The sequence below is a fragment of the Rousettus aegyptiacus genome, unplaced genomic scaffold (genome assembly GCF_014176215.1).
Source record: "Rousettus aegyptiacus isolate mRouAeg1 unplaced genomic scaffold, mRouAeg1.p scaffold_m13_p_6, whole genome shotgun sequence".
Classification (NCBI taxonomy): domain Eukaryota; kingdom Metazoa; phylum Chordata; class Mammalia; order Chiroptera; family Pteropodidae; genus Rousettus; species Rousettus aegyptiacus.
Window position 1 is genome coordinate 76775155 of NW_023416309.1, and position 20915 is coordinate 76796069.

General features: G+C 39.9%; 3 protein-coding genes and 1 pseudogene across 3 annotated transcripts; 2 read left to right on the forward strand and 2 right to left on the reverse strand.

The window, feature by feature from the left end:
- The first annotated feature begins 754 nt into the window (after positions 1 to 754).
- Positions 755 to 1708, forward strand: LOC107507646 (olfactory receptor 3A1-like). Its single transcript, XM_036223483.1, is given in 3 exon segments — positions 755 to 860; positions 863 to 1613; positions 1615 to 1708. Coding segments are annotated over 3 exon segments (945 nt in total). The 5' UTR covers positions 755 to 760.
- A 6853-nt stretch (positions 1709 to 8561) lies between these two features.
- Positions 8562 to 8680, reverse strand: LOC118604485 (annotated as a pseudogene).
- Positions 8681 to 9049: 369 nt separating this feature from the next.
- Positions 9050 to 9922, forward strand: LOC107507647 (olfactory receptor 3A2-like). The gene has a single exon (XM_016138752.2). The coding sequence runs from the start codon at positions 9050 to 9052 to the stop codon at positions 9920 to 9922; it is 873 nt and encodes a 290-aa protein (XP_015994238.2).
- Positions 9923 to 17032: 7110 nt separating this feature from the next.
- On the reverse strand, positions 17033 to 18509 carry LOC107507686 (olfactory receptor 1D2). Its single transcript, XM_016138866.2, has one exon. It carries the CDS (start codon positions 18472 to 18474, stop codon positions 17533 to 17535), a length of 942 nt encoding a protein of 313 aa, XP_015994352.2. The 5' UTR covers positions 18475 to 18509; the 3' UTR covers positions 17033 to 17532.
- Positions 18510 to 20915: the final 2406 nt, after the last annotated feature.

Genomic DNA, 20915 nt, shown 5'->3' on the forward strand with positions numbered 1-20915 from the left:
CGTAGCATGATAATCTCAAGATCCATTCATGTTGTAATAAATGGCAGTATTTCATCTTTTCTTATGGCTGAGTAATACTCCATCGTATATATGTACCACATCTTTATCCAGTGGATCACAGAAGGTAACAATGCCATACTATGCACCCTACTTCCATTATTGCAAAGAAGAGCTTTTGATTTTGTTCCTTAGCGAGTGTCCTTTTCCTATGGAGAATTATACTTGTCTAGCTTTTTCTATGGCCATAGATTTTTTCTCTCTGCCACGCTCCTATTTGATCTCCACTATTCTTGAAGCCTTCTCACCTAGTTTGTTGATTAGAGTTTGGGATATTTACTAGTTTCTGTGAAGATAGAATGTATATTTTTATTCATGTTCTGCTTGTCTTGGGAAAGAATAAGTTTTGAGAAAATTACAGATTTACTCTGCCATGTTCAAACCAGAAATACATGTTCTGCTACTTATTTGTTTTCTGAAGAGTTTTGTCCTTCATAATCTCTACAAATAGATTCTTTCAGCTAAGACAGGGAGGGAGGTCCAGAGTGGCAGTGTCACTTGTACATGTACCTGAGGACGAAATGAAGCTATTGAGATAAATGTACTGAGAGAGTTAATAAGTGTGGTGTGTCCTGGGGTGTGGGAAAGTCCTTACCTGGAGACGGGGATCTTAGCAAAAAGCTCGGCACATAGAAAAAAGTCTGTTTCTTCTTTTTTAATAAATATATTGAGAGGAATGTTTCTTTTTCTTTTGCAGGAACTAATGTTGCAAAAGTCTGGGGCCAATGGAACAGCTGTTACTGAGTTCATCCTGCTGGGTCTGGTGGAGACACCAGAGCTGCGACCAGTTGTCTTTGTACTCTTTCTTTTGCCGACCTGGTCACAGTTGGGGGCAACCTCAGCATACTGGCAGCCATCTTGGCAGAGCCCAAACTCCACACCCTCATGTACTTCTTCCTGGGGAACCTATCAGTGCTAGATGTTGGGTGCATCACTGTCACTATGTCCTCAATGTTGAGTCGTCTCTTGTCCCAAAAGTGTACAGTTCCCTATGGAGCTTGCCTCACACGGCTTTTCTTCTTCCATCTCTTGGTTGGGGTGGACGGCTTTCTGTTGACAGCCATGGCCTATGACCGATTCCTGGCCATCTGCTGGCCCCTCACATATAGCACCCGCATGAGCCAGATGATCCAGAGAATATTAGTGGCTGTGTCCTGGGCTTGTGCTTTCACCAATGCACTGACCCACACTGTAGCCATATCTACTACACTCAACTTCTGTGGTCCCAATGTGATCAATCACTTCTACTGTGACCTCCCACAGCTCTTCCAGCTCTCCTGCTCTAGCATCCAACTTAATGAGATGCTGCTCTTTGCTGTAGGTTTCATAATGGCAGGTACCCCTGTGACTCTCATTGTCACATCCTATGCCCATGTAGCAGCTGCAGTTCTAGGAATCCACTCAGCGGCAGGCAGGAAGAAAGCCTTCTCCACATGTGGCTTCCATCTTGCTGTGGTTGCCATATCCTAGGGTTCAGGTATCTTTGATTACATGCAACTAGGTTCAGCCAAGCTTTCAGATGAGGGTAAAGCTGTTGGAATTTTTAACACTGTCATTTACCATGCTGAATCCACTCATCTACAGCCTCCGGAACCCTGATGTGCAGGGTGCCCTCTGGCGGATGCTCACAGGTAGCCGGTCCCTGACCTGATAGGGTTGGAGCCATCACTTCCTCCTTTTCTTTTTTTGGACTAAAGGAGAAATCCTCTGGGGCCAATAACTAGGACAAACATCCAGAACTGCTGCTATCTCCCTCAGCATGAGGATTTTTCTGTAAGGGATTAACAGTTATTGTTTCCCAAAGAAGCCCTGCTCAATGAGAGTCAAAGGGTATGTAAATTAATGCTAGGTCAGTCCCCTTGGCAAATTACAATCTCAGTCATCATGGGCTCCCCTTTCTTGGTAGAAGTGAAACCTAGCAAGCCCTGCATGCTTACAGGTTCATGTCTAACATGAACCTGTAGCAGCTGCAGTTGGTTATAGCTTGGGTCCCACCCTGTCTCTCCCAACCTTGCTGCAGGGGGTCATCTAAGTCCCTCAAGTTCAAGTATGTTTGATCTGTTTATAAAACATAGGCCTAGAGATCAGGATTATTTTATTTCTCCTATCAGGCTTCTATAAGCCTAAAAAGGCAGCTCATCTCTTCCTATCATACAAAGATGCTATGGGATATAGAGGAGACAGATAGAGAGCTATATGGCCCTGTATTCTTTAATAACTCAGGAAAGCATGATCCCTGTGTGCAAAAATTTAAAACTCCATTAATACATATGATAAATCTTATAACATTCAATTCTCTTCATCTATCTCTCCTCAAATCTTTAGAAAAGATAAGCATTTATAATTTAAATGTTATTTCAACACTTTAAAAAAAAACCCAACATACTCAATATGAAAATCCTCTCTAAATTCTCACTCAGTCCCCAAATCAACTAGCTACACAATCCATATCTGTAAATACAAGTCTGTTGTATTCGATGATGCCTTACCCTAAAGTTCTCTTATCGGTAAGAAAATATGTCTCTAACCTAGAACAATATCTCATTTTGTTTTCTGCTTACCAGCCTTTAGTTCAGTAATCATTTAGCTGAATTTTTCTTCTAATTACCCATTCCTGGCGTCTCTACTGTGCCACAGAGGTTTCCCAATTAATTTCCCCAAAACTTCCTATGGCTTGGCTTCTCCATGGTATTTTATGGAAATGCAGGGATTGAAAAGTTGGAGTAAGATGGAGGTGAAGAGAAAGAATATCCTAGAAGCAAAAGAAGATTGGAGGTGGGGAATTTGTGGCGAAAAATGAAAATGAAAGATGAGGCATATGGAGAAATAGGATAGATTGCAAGCAAAAGGAGATGAGTAGAAAGAATAAAGGTATTGGAGAAGACCAAATAGGGTAGAGATCGAATGAAGAGATTGGATAAGATGCCTTAAAACTTGTAGAAGATCAGAGGAAGGAAGTTGGGGTAACATAATTAGTGGGTTAGGAATTGGAGGTGTGAGTTTCTTATTTCGTACTGTCCAGCAATAACCAGTTCTGGCAGGCCTAATGCCATCAATGTAGTCCATTCTCTCTACCAAGAATAAAATAACTTTTAAGTTTTGACAAAAGTGCTAAAAAGTGCACAGGGGACTCATTTTCTGCCTCTCTAAAGGGAAGGTCCTCCTAGAATGTCAGGGAAGTTTATCAGATGAGAAAAGAGAAGAAAAAGAGTGCTGGTATTTTATCCACTTACATCTTTAAAATGTCAGAGTTTATGACTAACTCTCCAATTTAATAGTTTACTTCCTGCCTTTTGGGCCTTGCCTGCCAGTACTGTAAAAGACTTGGGGAAAAGATAGCTCTTTTCTGATCCTTTTCTAGTCACCAGACAAACTTCAAGGATGCAAAGAGTGAGCTTCCTCCAAGGAAACTGTCAAGGAAAACCTGCAACATGGTTCTCGCTTCATCACTTCCACTCACCCACAATGCTCCTGACCTCAAGTAAATTCTATACCTTTTCTGGGCCTTTATTTGATAGTCTACTAGTCTGAATGAACAGACAGACTGTCTCATTCTTTTTACCCTGACGAGTTACCACATCTCCTGCCATTACTTCTTCTACCCACCAGCATTTAACCCTGTAGCAAAACAGAGCTTTTTGTTTACTTTTTAAAAATCCCTGACCTTTTTGCCACATGAACACTCATCTAAAACCACAAGGGAGGATTTTGTGTGGCATCACCACTGGAGTGAAATAGATCAATGGGTTCAGCATCATAAAGAATGACCAAGGACGCTGATTTCCAGCACTTTGTCCACTTTCTAGGGTCATAGAGTTTCTTAAACAGTTGGGAGATCGTTCATTTTTCTTTGGAATTTATCTCTTTTTAAATTTCCAAACTGGAAATTTCTTTCTATGTAAATATTTTATCAGGCATGTAATGTAAAATGTTGTAAAAGTTTAAACCATATAGAACATAGTCATCAACCTTCTATATCATTCTTACAATAATCTCACTCTTTAAATGTAACCATTGGTAATAGTTGGTCTTTAACTTTTCAGACAAATGGACACACAAACACACACACATTCAAAACATCACTCTATTTTGTAATCTGTTTTTCCCCTGTCCACATTACACAGTATAATTCTTTACATGCTAACTATAAAATCCATCATCCATTTTAAAAGCCACAAAAGATTTTACTTTATGTATAAACTATGACCTATTTATGCAAAACTCTGATATAATTCAAATTATTTCTTTTTTCTTTTTCCTTTTTTATAATTGCTAATAATACTAGGATAGTATTCTTAGTTATATATCTTCTCATACATCTGAAATTATTTTCACTAGTTAAATTCATAAAAGTAGTTTGTGCATGTGTGGGCACAAACACTAAAGAAATGTAAAGTTAAAAATTGGTAAATATTCTGCTCTTCTATTTGCCAAAAAAATGTGTACCATTTTACAACTTGATTGACAGCTTGAGAATTGCCAGAGCAATTTGCAAGGGCAGATTGAGAGTGCTTGTTATCCTACTTGTTGACTTCATCGGATGTTATAAGTAAAACTTTGATAATTAGATTAAATATTGCATTATTTTTAAATTTGAATTTCTTTGTTTTGGTTGAATAGATGTTTATATATTTATTCATTATTTGTATTTATTCTTTCAGAATTGTCTGTTCATGTATTCCCCTTTAGGGGTAATTTATCTTTATCTTAATGATTTGTGGAAACATTTTATGTTTTAGGATGGTATTTCTTTGCCATATATGTTGTTAATATAATCTTCAGTTTCCCATTTGTCTTTAAATTTGTTTAGGGTGTCTCTTGCCCAAATTAAATTTAATATTTCTATGAAATTTATCTTTTTTTATGTCATGCTTGGAAAAAAATGACTTTTACATCTAATTGCTGTATAAGATTTGTCAGTGATGTTTTCCTAGCACTTTTATGTAAAATACTTAATACATAAAGAATTTATTTTTGTGTATGTTCTAACTTTTTTCCCCAGTGGGGAAATTGCCCAACTGCATAAAATGTAAGCATACATATAGTATGATTATTATCATAAATAATATTATAATAATCATCGAGATGGCCGAAAAGGAGGTCCCCACTTATACTTCCCCCTCGGCAATAATATTTGGCAGCTATACTTGGACAAAAGTGCTTTTGTGGGAGCTTTTGGATTTAGGTAGGAGATTATGAGAACCTACTGGAGGCCAAGATTGAGGGGGGATGATTTGAGAAGGCAGGCCTGTGCCCGGGTGGCAGATTTGCTGACGGTAGTCCTGGCCACTGACCTAGTAACAGACCTGTTTCCCTGTGGACTCAACTACAGCCCCATTTATCCTTGGTTTTGTCACCAGCAATATCTGCCAAGGGACCCGGCAGTAGTCATGCCCAACTGTGCCCTGGTTGACAGGCCCATCGACCTCGGTCCTGGCTGTGAATGCTGAAGTGGCCCATGACTCACTTCCACTTTCTCTTTGCTGTTAGTCCTGTTTGCCCAAGGACAAGGCAGGAGATACACCCATCCATGCCCCCTGAGACAGTCTCTCCAACCTTGGTCCAGCTGCAGACACTGAGATGGCCCTGTAACTTGGCTTTAGCACCTTGCAGTCATGGTCTAGGAACAATCTTGCTTGTCCAGAGACCTGCCAGAAGACACATTCTTTTTCCATGCTCCCAGAGGTAGGGCCACTGACCTCAATTCAACTGAGTTCAACTGCAGATCTTGAAGTGACACCAGCTCCCACAATAATCAAGTTTCGATCCCTTGAAGACATGGGCTGGGAACACTTCTGCCTACCCAGGGACCTGAAGGAAGACACGACACTGCCAAACTTGGTCTGACTGTGGGTCTTGAAAAGGCCCTATAATACAAACAGAGACTCAGGGACATGGACAATGGACTAGTGGTTACCAGAGGGTAGGGGGTGGTGGAGGAGGGAAGATGTAGACAGGGTAAAGGGGGTCATATATAGGGGGTTGGGGGATGGTGAAGTGGGTAAAGGGGATCAAATATATGGTAACTGAAGGAAACTAGACTTTGAGTAGTAATCACGCAATAGAATATATAGATATCAAATTATAATGTACACCTGGAAATTATATAATTGTTTTAATCAATGTTACCCCAATAAACTTAATTTTTTTAAAAAACTGAAAAGAAAAGGCCCTGTAATCAATATCCAGCTTCGAAAGGACATCTGAACAGTTAAGAAGAGCTCCAGGCATCCTTGCCAGGATGTTACATCCTGAACCATAAGAAATTCTCCCATGTCAATTAACTTTCCCTATTCAACTTTTCATTCTATCCCACTCTTTCTGTCCTCATGATTCACTCCCACATTGCTTCTCTATAAACTAGGGGAACTCTAGTTTCTGCCAGGATATATTTCTTAGTTTTTTTTTTTTATTGCTGTTATAACAAATTACCACAAACTTAGTGCCTTAAAACAACAGAAATATATTCTCTCCTGGTTCTGAAGTCCAAAAATTCAAAATGAGTCTTACAATGCTAACTTTGAGATGCCAGCAGGGAAAGTTTTTTCTAGAGGCTCCATGGGAGAATCCATTCCTGACCTCTTCCACCTTCCAGTGGCTTCTAGAATTCCTTGACTTGTGGCCACATGCCAATCTCTGCTTCCATCATCATATTGCCTTTTTCTCTTCTGTAATCAAGTATCTCTCTACCTCTCTCTTTTAAGGGCTCTTGTGATTACGATTACATTTAGGGCTCACCTCGATAATCCAGGATAATCTCCCCAGCTGAAGACCCCTAACAATCACATCTACTAAATTCTTTTCACCATACAAAGTTGATTTTTGGGATTAGAACCTGGATATCTTTGGGGGTCATTATTCAGCTTGCCACATGCAAGTATGGGAATTCTTTTCAGCAAGTAACAGACTGTTTTCCTTCATTTTCTTATATCTAAGCCCCTACTTGCATTCTGGGTAAATAACTGAGTCTGCATAGCCCTTCATCTTCTTTCTTGAAGAAAACTCACTGGCTGCTCTGCCCATGCCTGGTGAGTATGCTCGGAGGTCCTTCCTCTGCTCTTCTGTTGCCATCAGCTCACACCCAACTTTACATATGGTGCAACTGATGCCCCTGAAAAGGGAAGATGTTTAGGGAAAGATCTGGGATGATAACTCGAAGGTTATCATCCTGGACCCTTTGCCCATACCCTTCTTTCCTGGATGAGGCCAGCTCTCTGTTACTCTTAAGAGAGAGCTTGAAGGGATTCACCAAATCCAGTTCATTGCCCAAGACCCACTTACTCAGCCAACCTGGAACCTTCACTACAGTCAGTGAAGGGTGAGCCTTTGCATCCCTGGGAGCAGGGTGGGATAGCATGGAGTTCCAGACCAGGGAGTGGTCATAGTTCAGTGAGGAGAACTGGGTCATTACAAGGACTGAGAGTGGTGACATGCAAGGGTTCCTCCTGACTCTGTCAGACACCCTGGATATCTCTAGATGATCAGAAGTCATTGCAGAACCCCACAATTTCAAGCGAGCTGCATCGCTGCCCATCTGAAGGTTGGCAACAGCTGTTTTATTGCTCTTCTATCCCCGGTGATAACCCACTTGTCTGGAAGCTATATCCCTCCTAAGGAGCTTATTCTTTTGGGTGGTTTAAATGAAAACAAACATATCAGAGTGTAGATTGCTACATTACCTGCTTGTTCCATCAAAACCAAGGAGAGCAGTAGTCCCTGCAGCAACCTTGTACCCTGCCCTTGTCCCTATAGCTCCCCGAAATCGTACTAATCCATAAGTCTAGCCCAAATTCCAATATGTTCAGAGAGTCTTCCATGAAAACTTCAGCTCATATTATCTCTCTGAAATCCTATGGACACTTGAATCAATCTTCCTTCCTTCCTTCCTTCCTTCCTTCCTTCCTTCCTTCCTTCCTTCCTTCCTTCCTTCCTTTCTTTCTTTCTTTCTTAAATATCAAATACTTACTATGTGTAAAGTGTTGTGGTAAGTATTGCTATTGGAAAACTGAATCAAATATATAGTCTGTCCCCAAGTCTCTTACAGAGAAGTAAGGGAGATATGCTCTTTAAAAAGTGACTCAGTTAGAAGGTAACCAGTGATATATCAGAGGCAGGTAGCGGATACTACAAAAAAGAACAAATAATTTTAAATTAAGCTGTTATTCAAAGTCTAGTGTAAGGTTTAATTAACAACCCAAACAGTAGCAATTTATTGACCAGAAGATTTTGAATTTTTACTTCAGAATATTTCTCTCGCCTTGGAGAAATGTATTTGGCTGGACTATCTGATAGCTACAATCATGGGTATCTTCTCACTGATTATTAATCATTAATATTTTTAGAAGCCTTGAAACAGTTTCTTTTCAAATGCTTTCTAGCTTTTCTAGAAATGTCATTAATTATTATTATTATTATTTTTTTAGGCAAGGCAACCCTTCGTTGACCTCACAGATTGCAAGGACCTTGTCAATTTACAATCCCTTATTTTTTATTTTTATTTTTTACACCTACAGTACCTGGTCTTCCTAGATGATCTCCCATCCCAGTACTAACCAGGCCCGACCCTGCTTAGCTTCTGAGATCAGATAGGATCGGGCGTGTTCAGGGTAGCATGGCCATAAATGAGAAGTGTCATTAATTTTTTATTTTGAAATCTGCTTACTGAAGTGCTATCTTAACCTCACTACATTCAAAGAAGAAGTCTACCTTTATCCTGATTTTTTTTTTCTAAATTTTCTGACTCTTGCAGCTAGGAGAGGATGAGAGGGACAAGGTAACAGTGGTTTTGGGTATCTAATCTGAGAGGAGGGTAAAGACACTGAGGTGATGGGGTAGGTCAGTAAGTGAGGTGTGGTCTGAGGAGCAGGAAAATCATCACCTGGAATGCCGGGAACTTACCAGAGGGTTTTAGGTGTTTTAAAACATTTACATTGAATAAATACATTGAGTAAACTGATGCTTCCACTCCTGGGACTCTTCCTTACAGGAACTCATGGATCCAAAAGCCGGGACTAATAGGACAGCTGTTACTGAGTTCATTCTATTGGGCTTCGTGGAAACAGAAAAGCTGCAGTGTGTGGTCTTTGTACTCTTCCTCTTTGCCTACCTGGTCACAGTTGGGGGCAACTTCAGCATCCTGGCAGCCATCTTGGTGGAGCCCAAACTCCACACCCCCATGTACTTCTTCCTAGGGAACCTATCAGCTCTGGATATTGGATGTATCACTGTCACTGTTCCTGCAATGTTGAGTCGTCCCTTGTCCCACACACAGACGATTTCCTATGATGCCTGCCTCTCCCAACTCTTCTTTTTTCACCTTCTGTCTGGGATGGACTGCTTCCTGTTGACAGCCATGGCTTACGACCAATTCCTGGCCATCTGCAGGCCCCTCACCTATAGCATCCGCATGAGCCAAACAGTCCAGAGGATATTGGTGGCTGTGTCCTGGGCATGTGCCCTCACCAATGCACTGACCCACACTATTGCCCTAACTACTCTCAATTTCTGTGGTCCCAATGAGGTTAATCACTTCTATTGTGATCTCCCACAGCTCTTCCAGCAATCTTGCTCCAGCACCCAACTCAATGAGCTGTTGCTCTTTGCTGTAGGTTACATAATGGCAGGTGCCCCTGTGACCCTCATCATCACCTCCTACATCCACGTAGCAGCTGCAGTTCTACAAATGCGTTTGGTAGAGGAGAGGAAGAAGGCCTTCTCCACATGCGGTTCCCACCTCACTGTGGTTTGCCTCTTCTATGTAACTGGTATCTTCAACTACGTGCGTCTGGGTTCAGAGAAGGCTTCAGACAAGGATAAAGGGGTGGGGTCTTCAACGCAATTATCAATCTCATGCCGAACCCACTAATCTACAGCCTTAGAAACCTTGATGTTCAAGGCGCCCTCTGGCGGGTGCTTGAGGGAAGGCGGTCACTGACCTGAGAAGTGATAGGGTCCCTCCATTCTTGCCTTTTCTGGGTTGAGGAAAATTTTACATGAAAACAATAACATGGGAAAATGGTCAATAACCAGTTTTCCTGTCTCCTGAAGCCAGAAGATTTGTCTGATGTGTTTGTCCTGCAAAGAAACCCTACATAACTTATTCATTTTTTTTACAACAAATATTTATTGAATTGCTTCCATGGTTCAGACAATTTTCTAGGGCACTGGTGGACAAAATGGACAAAAGTTTCTGCACTTGTGCAACTCACATTTTAATGAAGGGAGACAAAATACATGAAATAAATAAGCATCGTATGCGATATAACACATGATAAGTGCTCTATAGTAAAATAAATAGGATAGGGTGATATGAAGTTAGGCTATGCAGAACAAGTCCCCTGGGGAAGTGGCCAGCTTGTTTTTGGCTGTGGTCACTTTCCAGGTCAAGTTGAAACCTTGGAAGCCCAGTAGTTCTGGGCAGCAATTTCCGACAAGGAAGGGCTATTTGCTTAATCATAGAGTAGATAACCAAGACTATCACTGTGAAGTTTTCCTCTGATGGAGATGTGAGATTCTCTCTGGATCACAGAGCAGAAAGCTGTTTTAATTCATGGGTCCAGTACCGAGGATTATTCTATTCTACCGTTAACTTTTTACCTTCAAGAAAATCAGTTCCTTCTCTTCACTACCACACAAAAATTCCATAGGACATTTAAGGCACAGGCAAGGTCTAGAGAGAAGGAAGTGGCCCATGAAATGAAAAACGCAATAATATAGATATGATATATCTTTAGATCAAAAAGGAGAATTCCATCTCCATCTTATGCTATGTTTTTCTCTCTTATTGGATGTCACTTTCTTCACATATATTATAGAATAATATAAAAAATAAGCATTTTTACTTCAACTAGGTCCTTAGAATTTTCAATGTAGAATGTCCAAAATGACCTAGCTCAGAAAATATCCATAAATGTAGTCCCTGGAAATGATGCCTCTTTCTGACTTTATTTTATTCATACATCATTACTGCTCCAACCCTGAGAAATTCATCTTCATGTTTATCTAGACTTCAGCTCACCCATTCCTGATTTATACCTTTTCTCCACTGTCCCTTGGAAGGCTACTTAACCTGTCCTGGTAATTCTACTGTTTCTCTGCCGTATCATTCCTAAAACTGTTTATTCCTCCAGAGGTTTTACACATATGTGACATACATATTTCACATCCCGAGAACAATTAGTATTCTGTGACCTGCTTTTTATTTTTCCTACACTTTATGCAATATAACCTTTTACGTGACGATGACTAAAATCATGCTTTCTGTATTTTAATGGTTGACTACTACACATAAGCCCTAATTCATTTAATCAAACCTCTTGATATAATTTGGGTTGTTTCCAATTGTTTTCCAATAACAAAGAGTGCTGCGATGAATAGCTTTACAGAAATGTATTTCTGATTTTCTGTAATTATTACCTAGGATTAATTCCTACGAATAATTTTATCAAATCGAAAAAATGCAAATATAAATCTTGAGATACATGTGCAAACATATATATTGTTTTCCTTCCAAAACTTTTGCACCAATTCATACATGCACTAGGTTATTATAGTGTCTATTTACCTATATCTCTGCCATAAAGGGTTAAGAAATGACAGTATTTTTATTCTAGTTAAAACTGCAGTTGGATCTCTTTTCACATATTTATGGGCCAATAGTTAAAACTGCAGTTGGATCTCTTTTCACATATTTATGGGCCAATTGTTTTTCTCCTTTTGAAATTGCATTTTGAGAGCTTTTGCCCTCTTTTCTATTGGATTATTTGTTAGGAAATCTTAATTGTTATGGATATCAGCTTTTCATCTCCTAGGATGCAAATATTTTCTCTATCTTGCCACTTGTCTTTCAGTTTGATGTGTTTTGCCAAATAGATGTGTTCTGTTTTTATGTGGTCAAATGTTTTTGTCTTTTCTTAGAACGCTTTTTTATTTTGTGTTTCTCTTTGAGTGGAAAAGATTTTTTTCCATCTGTATCAGGCAAGTGAGGCTAGATTATATTTTGCTAAGAAACAGCCCCTAAAATCTCAATGGTTATCAATAGCAACAGTTAATTTAGCCTACAAGTGACCTCAATTATCTGATGGATCTAAGAAGTCATTGTTTTTTAGATTGTTCATCTTTTTTCTTATTGCAAGAACAAGAGTAATGACTTCCAAGCTCTTTATATGTCGAAATGGAAACCAGAAGTCTACATTTTATTTTATTTGATAATTGCCTGTGGTGAACTTTTATGGTTTTTCTGATTGCTATTTCCTCTTTTCTAACATCTGCCAATTTCCACTCAGCATCTGGGTGGTTCCAGTGAGTGTGGTTACCCAGAGTGTGGAGGGACCAGCACGTCTAACTGGCTTGGCCACAGTGATGGTCATATGTGGGCATGTGACCTTAGTTTAATAAGATTCTTTATACTAGTGACTAGAAGAAAAATTCTGAGATGTTCTAAATTAAATCACAGTGGGCAGAGAGTGAGAGGAGACAGAGCAGTTAGCCAAGTAATTAGCCGGGAGCCAGTTGACAAAGGACCACTTGCATTCCTGAATATATGTTGGAACTTTTAATTAACTTCCAATTTATTTCCATGATTATCTACGAGAGAACAGCCAGGCGCCACTAAACCCTAGGAGCCTCCGTTTCTTACTTACACATGAACTTTCTGGACTGTTGCCCACAGGCTATCCAAAAGAGCAAACGCTTCTTCCTTACAGACCACGCTCCTATTATAGAACTGCCCTCGCTTCACCTTATCCCGCCCTCCTTATCTGTAGCCAATGTAAATTCTTTCGAAACAACTCACAATTTTCCTCCACAAAACATAATGTGTAAAAGTGTTCCTCAACTCCAGTGCATTGGACATGCCGCCTGTTCCACCTAGCACTGGTTTAGACTTCATGCTCTGAGAAGGAGAAGCTTTCATGCTCATTCACATGGTCCTTGGTAGGCTTCAGCTCCTTGCAGGTTATTGGACTAAGAGAACTCAGGACCTCCCTGGCTGTTAGCTGGAGGCTGCCTTCAATTCCTTGACACCAAGGCCTCTTAAAACATGATGATTCTTTCCTCAGATCAAAAGAAGAACAGGAGATATAGAGAAAGATGGCAAAATAGGATGCCTCCCTCAACAATATTTGGCAGCCATACACAGACAAAAGTGCCTTCATGGAGTTTGGGTTCCAGGTAGGAGACTGAAACACTGGTGGAGCCCAAGAACAAGAAGCGCTGTTTCAAGAAGGCAGACCTGCACCCAGGCGGCAGACTTATGGATCATCGCATCCCTGTCCCTCTATGGACTTGGCTATAGTTCTCTTTAGTATCGATCCTGCCATCGGCACTGTCTACCAAGGGACCTAGCAGGAGTTGCATCCATTTGTGCCCCCAGGTGACAGGCCCACTGACTTAGGTCCTGGTTGTGGACCCAAGCAGTCTATGACCAGGCTCCAGCTCCTCTCAGTCATCAGTCCTGCCCGCCCAGGGACAGAGCAGGAGACATACCTGTCTAAACCTCTGACCTCAGACTGCAGATCCAGAAAAGGCCCTGTAACTCGGCTCCAGACCCTTCCAGCTGCAGACTGCAGGGTTATTTCTATTATATATGCATGTATATGTGATCTCACTTTTATATGCGATCTTAAAAAATCTAACTCATATAATTGGAGAGTAGATTGGTGGTTGTCAGGGGCTAGGGAGTGGGAGAAATGGGGGAATGTTGGCCAAAGTGTACAAACTTTAAGTTAAAAGATAAATAAGGTGGGGAGACCTCATGTACAACATTGTGACTGTAGTTAATAATACTGTATTGTATACATAAAAAATGCTCTGGAGACAAAAAAAAAAAAAAAGAGAGAGAGAGAGACAGAGAAAGTGAGAGAGATCGTAGACTTTTAATACCTAATCTAAGAAGTGATGTCCCAACTTTTTTACTATATTCTATTTGTTAGAAGCAAGTCCCTAAATTGAGCTCACACACATGGAAGGGGTTGTACAAGGACATAAATACCAGGAGATGGAATTATTCAGATCCATTTTAGAAGCTGGCAACCCCAGAACCCACACACCCATCAGGTGAATGGATACAAATGAAATACCAGTCAATAATAAATGATCAAACTATTGATATTCACAACAACATGGATACATTTTTTTTTGAGTATTGTGCTGTTTAAAAGAAGTCAGGCACAAATGATTCCATTTGTCTGAAATAGTAGAAAATGCAAAATAGTGAAAGAAACAGATCTGTGGCTGCCCTGCCTGCCTCTGGGAGGGGGTCTATGACAAAAGGACACCAGGAAAGTCTTGGCAGTGACGAAAATATTCTGCATTTTCATTGTTCCGGAGGGTAAACTAGTATATACATTTGTTAAAACACATGAAATTGTATGCTTTAAAGTGTATATAAATTACATTGCATGTAAATTATACCTTAATAAAATTGATAAAAAACAGTATGTACAAAATGATACCATTTACATTAAATTTCAAAAATTTACAAACATAAATCATACACATATTTTAGGATACATATATGTAAATACAACATATATGTAATACAACATATATGTAACACAAACTTCATGATTGTGGTTAATCCTGAAAGAGAAACACATGACAGAGTCTGTTGTGGCATATTCAAATCTAAGACCCACGGAGCCAATTGAGATTAATTATGAGCCTTTATTAGCTGGCCTGGCTGGTGACTGACTCTCCCCACTAGAGAATCAGCCCCGCCCCTCCCCCAGCTTCCAGGGGAGGCAGCTTATAAAGTGTAAAACCACATCAAACAAGCAAGCAGATTTACAGAAGCAGAAGTTGACCATTAGCATATCTTTGCACGCGATATCTCCTAGAACTACACCCTGGTTAAACATTTAACAATCAAGCAGAAGCCGGCCATTTGAAAAATTTCCCCCCTTAACAGGTCCATGGCACTGGTTATGTTCTATATGTAACGCTGCCTATATGTGTGTTTATTACATCATTCTTTATACCTTATAAAAAGTATATAGACATATAGTCTTTATGAATGTGAAATATTTCATATTTTTAATTAGAAAAATGAAACTGTGATAAAAATATAATAGTAATGATGGACCAAGGGCATAAATATGTATGTATATATATCAAAGAAAGCTCAACGCTCAGGTAGAAATTTAGAAACTGAATAATTACAATTAACAAAAGAACACTTAACAAAAGAAATGTAAATTACTAATGAATACTAGGAAAAAGTTCAACCATACTTCATCAGAGTGACTCAAATTAAAATAATAATGGGATACAACATGGATCCACAGGATAAAAAATATATATTGAAATGATAACATCTAATATTAGTTAAGACATGGGGAAATGGTTGCTGCTACAGGGTTCAGTTAGTTAAAGCAATAAGAGCGAAGCCCCCGACTGAGAACGTGGGACTCCATATCTTGTTATAGAAAACTAGTCAAACACAGGAAATCCCAAAGACTTTCCTTGTCTCCACCTGGCTTCTTCCTGTCAGTTTCAGAGGATGATGTTTTATACTCTGCCATTGCAGTCTGGATGGGAGGTGAGTTGACGAGTCCACTTGATCATTTTCTTTTCATTGAGTTCAAGTTCTTTTGGACCTTTCTCCCCAGGACATACAATCAGAACTTAGATCTCAGACCTGTTAACTAGCCTATGGGGAAAATGCCTAAATGCCTTGTAGTAGCCACAGCTTCTCACAGTCTACCACAGCTCAAAAGAACAAATTAAGCACTATTAACACTACGGATTTTAAATGAATGATGTATTTATTGGGATGAAGAAGACAAAGAAGAAAGCAAAGGCACCAGCTGCCACTCCCTCTTTTTCCATCTCCTTGTCCAAATTGTGGACACGGTCTGGATGTCTCCGCTTCTGCCTGGTCACCAGTTACACTCAGCAGGGACGGTCCTTGCATACCTCAGGCTGTTTCCTGCCTCACTGCCTTTGTCCAGCTCTTCCTGCTTAATAGCAACTGCACTGACTATGGGCCAGGTCCCCTACTAAGGGCTTTTGTACATCGTCTCATTTAATTCTCATGGCTACCGCCTGAGTTACATGATGCTAATATTCTCATTTTACAGAGGAGGAGACAAGGCTTAGAAAGGTGAGGTAACATCGGGGAACACACTGGGGATGGAAAAAGCTGGGATTTGAATGTTGGCTGCCTGCTGCCCATGCGAATACCCCCTCTATACCCTGCCTCCTCCCCTCTCGAAGTGATCCTTACCTTGCCCACTCTTCCAGGGTAACTCTTTGGCATTCATTAAGTCTCAGCTCAGCTGTCACCACCTTAAGGAAGCCTTCCCTGAATCCTCCATCACTAACAAAGCAGGCTAGGCTTTCCTCCTTTGTGTTCCCCAACCTTCCTGCCCAGGACATAACCACTGCCTTTACACATTGCATTGAAATAGTTTTCTTCCCAGTCCATTGTAAGCCTCTGATTCATGTGTGTGACCCATAATAGGCACTCAGTCATTATCAATGGACTGCCGTGAACTTCAGATCAGTTCAGCTCTCTCTGTCAAAGCCTAGATCAGTGTTGGCTCCTCTGATTCATCTGTAAGACTGCTCCCTCTTTCAAACCACCACTTTCCAATGACTTCTCATCAGTTACTTCCCTTTCTGTTTACTGCATTTTACAGGGCTGGTTAAATTTTAGACTGGGTCTCACAATTACCTCCTCCCTCTCTACTACCTCCACCACTGCTCCCGTTCAGGAGCATGTGTTGATACACTGGAGAGTTTTATTTTGAGTGAAGGATAGAGTGGTTGCAAGCAGGAGAGATGGGGCAACAGAGTGAGGATTCACAGCAATAAAAGACAGGAAGGGGAAAGGCCTTCTCACAGGGAAAAGGAAAGCAGGAGAAAGGCAGTCTGTAAATTGCTTTCAGGCCCAAGAGACGAAAATCAACCAAGAGCAAAGGAGAGAAACTTTTCTACAAGTTTTGCCTGAAAAGGAGGCGCTGTATCCAGGGAGACTGTGGGTCAGACTGAAGCACTTGGAGCTGTGCCCAGCAGGGTATAAGGAAATGGGTGGCCTCACCCAGGGCACCTGCAGTGGAGGTAATGCAAAGTGTCTTGTCCTAATGGTGTACAGGCAGTGGGCCCCTTAGAAGGGGCCAGACCCTAAGGACATGAGTGAGTGAGTGTTACAGAACAAGAGAGACCTGCTCCCTTCTCATGCTTTGGCTGTCACTGGGTATATTTTGAAAGGCTGAGATGGTAGTACCATGGACCTGTGGTCAAATAAGTTGAAGAATTTTACCCTGCAAACTCCTAATGTTAATGGTCATGTGACCTTACTTACTGTCAAGTGAGGTCTGGGCGACATTGGATTACACATAGGAGTCTCTTCATCACAGATATATGAGCTCATTCTGAGTGGGACTTGTATGCCATCACTTCATTGTCCCACATAAGATAGTACATTTCACATGGTGGAGGAAACTCCCAGTTCACTTCCATTCACAAATCACCTCATGTCAACCTCTGGAAAGCTTTCCCTAGGAGGACTCTTCCCAGAGCCCCATGCATGTCCTTGTTCCTCAGGCTGTAGATGAAAGGGTTCATCATGGGGGTGACCACAGCATACATCACTGTGGCTACAGAGTCCTTCATGGAGTAGGTGTGGAGGGGCTGCAGATACACCATACCAAGAGTCCCATAGAAGAGGGAGACCACAGCCAAATGGGAGGCACAGGTGGAAAAGGCTTTGTACTTCCCAGTGGCTGAGGGTATTTGGAGGATGGCTCTGACAATCCGAACATAGGACATGATCATGAACCCTAAGGGGATGAAGAAGATAAAGCAGCCTGTGGCAATCAGTACCATGTGATTGATCTGGGTGTTGGAACACGCCAGCCTCAGCAGGACGTACATCTCGCAGAAAATGTAGTGGATCTTCCGGGACCCACAGAAGGTCACTCTGGTCATAAGGATGGTGTGGATGAGGCCGTAGATGACAGAAAGCACCCAACACAAGATGAGGAGCAACATGCAGACCGCAGGACTCATGGCAGTGGTGTAGTGGAGGGGGCGGCAGATGGCCACATAACGGTCATATGCCATCATGGCCAGGATAAGGTTGTCCAGGGCCACCAAGGAGACCAGGAAGTAGAGTTGTGTCAGACATCCCACGTAAGAGATGGCTTTGTTCTGGGACTGAAGATTCACCAGCATCTTGGGGATTGTGTTGGTGACAAAGACGAGGTCGGTGAAGGAGAGGTTGGCTAGGAAGAAATACATGGGAGTGTGCAGGCGCGAGTTGGAGCCGATGGCCAGGATAATGAGCACATTTCCCACCACTGTGACCAGGTACATGGATAGAAACATCCAAAACAGGACCCGCTGGTCTTCAGGACTCTCTGAGATCCCCAGGAGTAGAAACTTGGACACCCCACTCTGGTTGCCTCCATCCATTTCCCCACTATCTGCAACATTGGCACCAACAAATGTTTATTTGCTAAGCGCCCTCAATTGAATAAGGACATTTATATAAGCAAAATCAACTATGTTTTTAGCATTAAAATATCTTTGACTAAATTTTATAGTATTTTTAAATTAGCAACAAAGTAAAAACAGGCACAAATATGTAAAATGGAAAATCTTTTTGCAATTTAGTCTTTCCAGCAACTTCTAATCTAGCATACTCAATAACAGGAATAATGTCTATGTCTTATTTAAAGTCCTATCATCTTACAATACCCTTGAGGCTTAAAGACTAGTATATTATGATGTTAAGTAGATTTTTAAATGATATTTAAAACAGGTGCATTATAAGAAATGGCTATTGTCAAGTGGACAAAAGGGAGGAAATAAAAATATTGGAAAGGAAAAGGAAAAATTGTCTTTATTTGCTGACAGGATGAGCTATATGGGAAACCTAAGACAATCAATGGAAATGCCATTAGAAATAAAAAATGACTTCAGTAAAGTAGCCATTCACATAATGAATGAATCCAACACTAATCATGCTACCAGTAGGTAATATAGTGCAGTAATCAAGACTGCTGTCAGAAAGCTGGAATTCACATCTGAGCTCTGCCACTTGCAGGCTATGAAAGTCATCTGAGCTCTTTATGACTCGCTTTCTTCACATGAAAAATGAGTTGTGGCAAAGATAAAATTAAGTAATTAACTGCATAACAAAGAGTTACGATGTAGTGAGCATTCCATAAATATTCCCTGTTACTATTATAAGTATTATATGTATTTAAACAATCATCAGTTGAAAATATAATGTGAAACAATCTTCTCACAATATAAAAAAATAATCTAAAGCATTAAAATGTTAACGAGAGGTGGGCAGGACTTTCCAATTCTCCATTTCTCCATTTAATGGTAAATCGATAGACTTAAATAGATAGAAAGATGAGACATTTCAAAGGCACATATTCTCCAGAATTAATCTAAAACTTATTTAACTTACCTGAAGTCAAAATCATAACAGGATTTTTGTAAAACAAAAACTATTATAAATTTCATTGAAAAATAATATAAAAATAAGCCAGGAAAATGTTGAAAAGAGTGTCAGAGGGGGACACTTGCTCTGCCAAATAAAAACAACTCTAGAACACTGTGCTACTGGTGCTGGAGTGAACAGCTGATCAAGAGAGCTGGACAGAACTTTAGAAACAGCCAAGTACATATGGAATTGATTATGTAGTGGATTATTATGGAGTGCTTTGGCAGGTAAAGGATGTATTATTCAATAAGTGGCATTGGCACATTAAATCCTATCTTACCAAAAACATTTAAAATACATTTAAGATTAAAATAGTTTATCATGCTTTTTTTTTTCTTTTGAAAATCTAATGCAGGTGCAATAAATTTTAAAAAATAAAAAAATAAGAATATAAATAAACTCGATTTCATTCCACCATGTAGAGATACATTTTAATGTCTTTTTTGGTTGGGATGTGAAAGACAAACAATGTCAGTCCTATGAAGTCCTGAGCAAGGACACTTGCAGACAGAGGTGTGTGTGCAAATGCCCTGAGGTAGGAAAGGGTTTGCTGCCTTGGAAGAACTAAATATGGGCCAGTGTGACTAGAGTGAAGAGGAGAGTGGTGAAACAGGAGGTTATGCAGACCAGAAGGGTCCAGATCATTCAGATGCTTGTTATGTTTTTAAATCTGTATTTTAGGTGCAATAAGGAGTTTTAAAGGATTTTAAGTGAAAGAGGATATATATTTAGCAACTATCTTTCCTTTTGTATTTTACAATAGTATTTTAATAATCAGGTATGGCCATTGCAATTTTGACCAGATGCTTTTTCACTATTATTACTTTTAATAGTTTTCCTAACATTAAATCATATTTGCGTTCTGATATAAGCTAATGAAATTGACTTGCCAATGTTTTATTTAGGCCTTTGTAGTTATATTTGTAAATAAAATTGGTCCACAGCTTCTTTTTGTATGTGCCAATCTTATTCATTTCTTATACAACATCTGTTTTAACTTCCATATTAAACTTATATTCACTTATTTTTCATTTCTATTATTTGGAATTTGTTGAAATGTCTTCAATACCTTTAAATACAAAAATTTAAAGATATTCCATGGAATTTTTGCAAATAAAAATAGCTTTTTACTATATTGCAATTTATATAGATTATAAACAAAAAAAATCATTATACAATATTTAAACAATACCAAAAAAATGTAAAGAAGTAAAAATAACTCTGGATTCTGTTAACATTTTGGTGAAAATTCTTCCATTTTTGTTTCTTTATTAAATCATTTTTATTCACTCAACAATGTGCTGGAGAACATTATCTAAGTCAATAGGTTCATAATTTTTAATGGCTATTGCATTTTATGATTGTATCAAATGTATGTGTGTGTGTGTGTGTGTGT